Source organism: Garra rufa, chromosome 25 (assembly GCF_049309525.1).
Source record: "Garra rufa chromosome 25, GarRuf1.0, whole genome shotgun sequence".
Classification (NCBI taxonomy): Eukaryota; Metazoa; Chordata; class Actinopteri; order Cypriniformes; family Cyprinidae; genus Garra; species Garra rufa.
This window is the reverse complement of record NC_133385.1, coordinates 6,344,350-6,349,349: the sequence shown is the minus strand read 5'-3', so window position 1 is coordinate 6,349,349 and position 5,000 is coordinate 6,344,350. Positions and strand designations below refer to the sequence as shown.

At 31.0% G+C, this 5,000-nt stretch overlaps 1 protein-coding gene across 1 annotated transcript in view; it reads left to right on the top strand.

Annotated features, from left to right (window-relative positions):
• The window catches only part of LOC141301047 (potassium voltage-gated channel subfamily KQT member 1-like), a 22,093-nt gene that overhangs the window by 7,194 nt on the left and 9,899 nt on the right, over positions 1–5,000 (top strand). Inside the window, exon 7 of the mRNA XM_073831296.1 lies at positions 2,081–2,142. Within this exon, the coding sequence (XP_073687397.1) occupies positions 2,081–2,142 (62 nt within the window). The remainder of the gene's footprint in view (positions 1–2,080; positions 2,143–5,000) is intronic.

Genomic DNA, 5,000 nt, shown 5'->3' with positions numbered 1-5,000 from the left:
AATATACTTTAAAATAAACATTTTAATTTTATTTTATTTATGTTTTTCATTTTGAGCAGACTTGTTTAGTCTATATATGTGCATGTTTAATTATTGAATCGGTATTTTATTCTAATTTTTTTCTTTTCCTCATTTTCATTTTCAGTGTTTTTCATGACAATTTTTAAAATTAGGTCTGAGCAATATGGCCAGAAATATTATGACAATATTATTTCCATATTATACTATATCAGCATTTATCATTTATCTTTCCATTCTTAGGTTGCTGGGTATTTATTCCAAGTATAATACACATTAGTAAAAGGATCTATTTTGATTTTGATTTGTCTATAGACAAACTTTAGGCAGCTCTTTAATATTTCCCACGACTGTGTGTTCAAAATAGCCCATTTGTGTGGGAAAACTGCGAACCTGGCAACACTGTCTGGGGAACATGTAAGTATCTTCTGTAGCTTCTGAAGGGCAGTACTAAATGAAAAAACTATGATATTTAGGCAAAATAAGAAAAATGTACACATTCTGTTCAAAAGTAATCACCCCCGGCTCTTAATGGAGCATCAGTGAGTGTTTAAACCTTCTGTAATAGTTGCATATGAGTCCCTCAGTTGTCCTCAGTGTGAAAATATGGATCTCAAAATGATATAGTCATTATTGGAAAGAGTTCAAACACACAAAAATGCTGAAAAATCAAAGAATTTGTTGGACCTGAAGGATTTTTTTCTGACGAACAGCAGGCAGTTTAACTGCTCAGAACAAACAAGAAACTCATGAACAACTATCACTAAACAAAAAAACACACAGCTGTGGATCATTCAGGTAACAACATTAAGAATCAAGGAGATGTAAACTTTTGAACACGGTCATTTTTATAAATTCAACTATTATTTTCTCTTGTGGACTATATGCAAACGTCTTTTATGTGAAGCACGCATTTAGTTTGATCCCTCTTATTTTGGTAAAATAATTAACATTTTGCAGATTCTGCAAGGTGTGTGGAAACGTTTGACCTCAACTGTAGTCTTAAAGATACAGTAGCAAAAACTGCCTGCTTATGTATAAGGATGGAAAATAGAAAATAGGCTAAAAAAGCCAATTGTGATGGGAAAAGACTGCAAAATATTTGAGTTATATATTGATGTTTTGTCTCAAATGTGACCCTGGATCACAAAACCAGTCATAAGGGTATTTTTTTTAAATTGAGACTTATACATCATCTGAAAGCTGAATAAATAAGCTTTTCACTGATGTATATTTGTTAGGATATGCCAATATTTGGCTGAGATGCAACTATTTCTTTGGTGCAAAGAAATCAAAATACTGAGCCTTTAAATTTGTCCAAATTAAGTTCTTAGCAATGCATATTACTTATAAAAAATTAGGTAGGAAATAAAAAAACGTAGGAAATGTACAAAATATCTCCATGGAATGTGATCTTGAATTATTATCCTAATGATTTTTGGCTTAAAAGAAAAATGTATCTTTTGACCTGTACATATATATATATATATATATATATATATATATATGTATATATGTGACCCTGGACCACAAAACCAGTCATAAGGTAAAATTTTACAAAACTGAGATATATACATCATATGAAAGCTCAATAAATAAGCTTTCTATTGATGTGTAGTTTGTTAGGATAGGACAATATTTGGCTGAGATACAACTATTTGAAAATCTGGAATCTAGGATGCAAAAAAATCAAAATACTGAGAAAATCACCTTTAAAGTTGTCCAAATTAAGTTCTTAACAATGCATATTACTAATCAAAAATTACATTTTGATAGGTTTACAGTAGGAATTTTACAAAAAATCTTAATGTAACACGATCTTTACTTAATTTCCTAATGATTTTTGACATAAAAGAAAAATCAATAATTTTGACCCATACCATGTATTTTTGGCTATTGCTACAAACATACCCCAGCGACTTAAGACTGGTTTTGTGGTCCAGGGTCACATATAAAGTGCATTTCTCTGGCAGTGCAATTTTTTACATAAGTGGGGTGTATCAATAAAACACCATTAACATCAACTTAAGACTTTTATGTCTTCTTCATCTTGTGTTTTTAGAGAAAGGTGTGGATAAGGAATATTATACGGTGGGAGCCCGGCTCATCCGACTGGAAGATAAGGTACTGTACAATACAGATTTTTTAGACTTTTTGTCGGCAAAATGTGGCTTTCTCTAACAGTTCGTTCATGTCCACTCCTTCCATTGACCAAGAGAGTACTGATATTTCACAAGTCATAAACAATAAGCCTCTTTATCTGTCTCTTTCTTTTACTGATGGTATCTGAGTCGTCTGGTTGAAAGCGTGTAGTTGCGATCTCCTTATCCAGCGCAGGCCTTCAGTCTGTTGTGTGTTGTAGAGGAAGCCAGACTGTGATTGTGGGTGAGATTTGAGGATTTTCAGAGATAATGCGAGGGCGAATCTGTCAAATGAATCTCAGCAGACGTTCTGGAGCTTGAGTGTGTTTTCCAGCGAATGCATATCTGATGTGAGTCTCACTGGTGTTGTTACTGGAGATCATGGATAGTCTTAACACTGCAAAAAATGCTTTTCTTACTTAGATTTTTTTGTCTTGTTTTCAGCCCAAATATCTAAAAATTAAATCAAGGATTTTTTAGACAAGTAAAAAAAAATTTCTGAAAAAAACAAGTCAAAATTAAGTGCATTTAATTGAATGTGAATGTATTAATGTGGTTTGTGCTTATTCGTGTTTAACCTAAACTATACGTAACATTAATAGATATATGTTTTTATAATTTTCATGCTAGCTATCCTAAACTTGATGTATAATGAGCAGCTATAAAGTAATATTTTGGCATTTTATAATCTGTGGATATTTTGATAAAAGTAACTCAAAAGTAACTTAAAAGTAGTGTAACGCATTACAATTTAGAGACAGTAATATAATGTAATTTATTACTTTTAAAAGACAGTAACTAGTAATATATAATGTATTACATTTTGGAAGTAACTCGCACAACACTGTTAACACACATACTGTAAATAAAATTAATAGTAACATTTAAGAAATATATATATATATATATATATATATATATATATATATATATATATATATATATTATAGGTGAGATTAGATTCTTTAAAATAGGGCTATGAACACTGTGTGTGTGTGTGTGTGTGTGTGTGTGGTGTGTGTGGTGTGTGTGTGTGTGTGTGTGTGTGTGTGTGTGTGTGTGTGTGTGTGTGTGTGTGTGTGTGTGTGTGTGTGTGTGTGTGTGTGTGTGTGTGTGTGTGTGTGTGTGTGTGTGTGTGTGTATGTGTGTGTGGTTGTTGTTGAGACCCAGACAGTATTTTGACTGAATCATGGTTACTAGGTGGTCTGTTGTTCCTGTTGTGACTCTTCATTAGAGCCCATGTGTTGAATCTCAATCACTGTACAGGCTCTTATAGTTTCATACATTCACTACCATATGCACAATAACATCTGACAGCCCTCAAGCATATTTTTAACATTTCATTTTGATCTGGACAGCTTGAGTGGCACATTTATGCTGTTACTGAAGGATGAAACAGTTCAAAAGCAGACTAGACAGCAAAACACTACAGCTCATTTCACATATATAAAGTCGTCTTAAAATGACAGCAGCAAAAAACGTTTCATTCTCAGGGTCATCTTGAAATCATAAAGTGTGCTATGAGTTTGTACCTCAGTTTAGTGAAACTGTAAGCGTGTAGATGCGATCTCGATGGCTGCAGTTTGCACACATGAGCGCGGCTCTGATGTTTTGACTGCGGAGGAAGCAAAAGGTGAGCGAGAGACAGACTTGTCGTGACAAGGCAATGGTGGTTTTCGGTCGATTGACGCTGGAGGGCAACAGGTGGGTGAACCGAGTGACCCGCTCACATAAACACACACATCTGGATCATACGCGCTGGATCCTTCGGCCTCTCGCTGGAGCAATAAACACAAGATACTACAACAGGCATAGTGTCTCTTCCAATAGGATCAAACTGCGTTTAGATTTGACATTTTACATTCTAGTTTAACATTACATTCTTCCAAGATGTCAACTATTAAATCATTTGTGTTGATGTTTTATTTCTCCTCATGAATTTTAGATGTTGAGGCTTAAATACAGCTGAGGACAGCTGTGTGTGTGTGTGTGTGTGTGTGTGTGTGTGTGTGTGTGTGTGTATATATATATATATATATATATATATATATATATATATATAAATAAATAAAAATGTAATTAAATAATACAAATTACAAAATACAAAATTTGTATTATTTAATTACATTTTTATTAATTATAAATTATTATAAATTATTTATATATAAATTATATATTTAAATAATATTATTTATTATAATATATAATGATTGAAATGTATTAAATTATAAATATATATTTATACAATAATTGGTAATACTTTACAATAAGGTTCTTTAGTTAACATTAGTTAACCACATTAGTAAACATGAACTAATAATGAACTGCACTTATACAGCATTTATTAATCTTTGTTAATGTTAATTTCAACATTTACTAATACATTATTAAAATTTTGTTAACATTAGTTAATGCAGTGTGAACGAACAATGAACAAATGTATTTCCGTTAACTAACGTTTATGAAGATTAGTAAATACAGAAACAAATGTATTGCTCATGGTTAGTTCATGTTAGTTAATACATGAACTAATGTTTAACTAATGAACCTTATTGTAAAGTGTTACCCAATAATTTCATATTGTGATGTGTATGTATGTATGTGTATATATAATTATTTATATATAATCAATATTAATATGATAAATAATTTTATTTTAGAATATTATTTAAAATTATATATTTAAATCATATTGTTTATTGTATATATTATTAAAATTACATATATATATATAATTTAAAGTCATTTTAGTAGTTATATTGATATTTTTGCAATATATAAGAGATTATATATATATATATATATATATATTAGTGGTGGGCCGTTATCGGCGTTAACGTG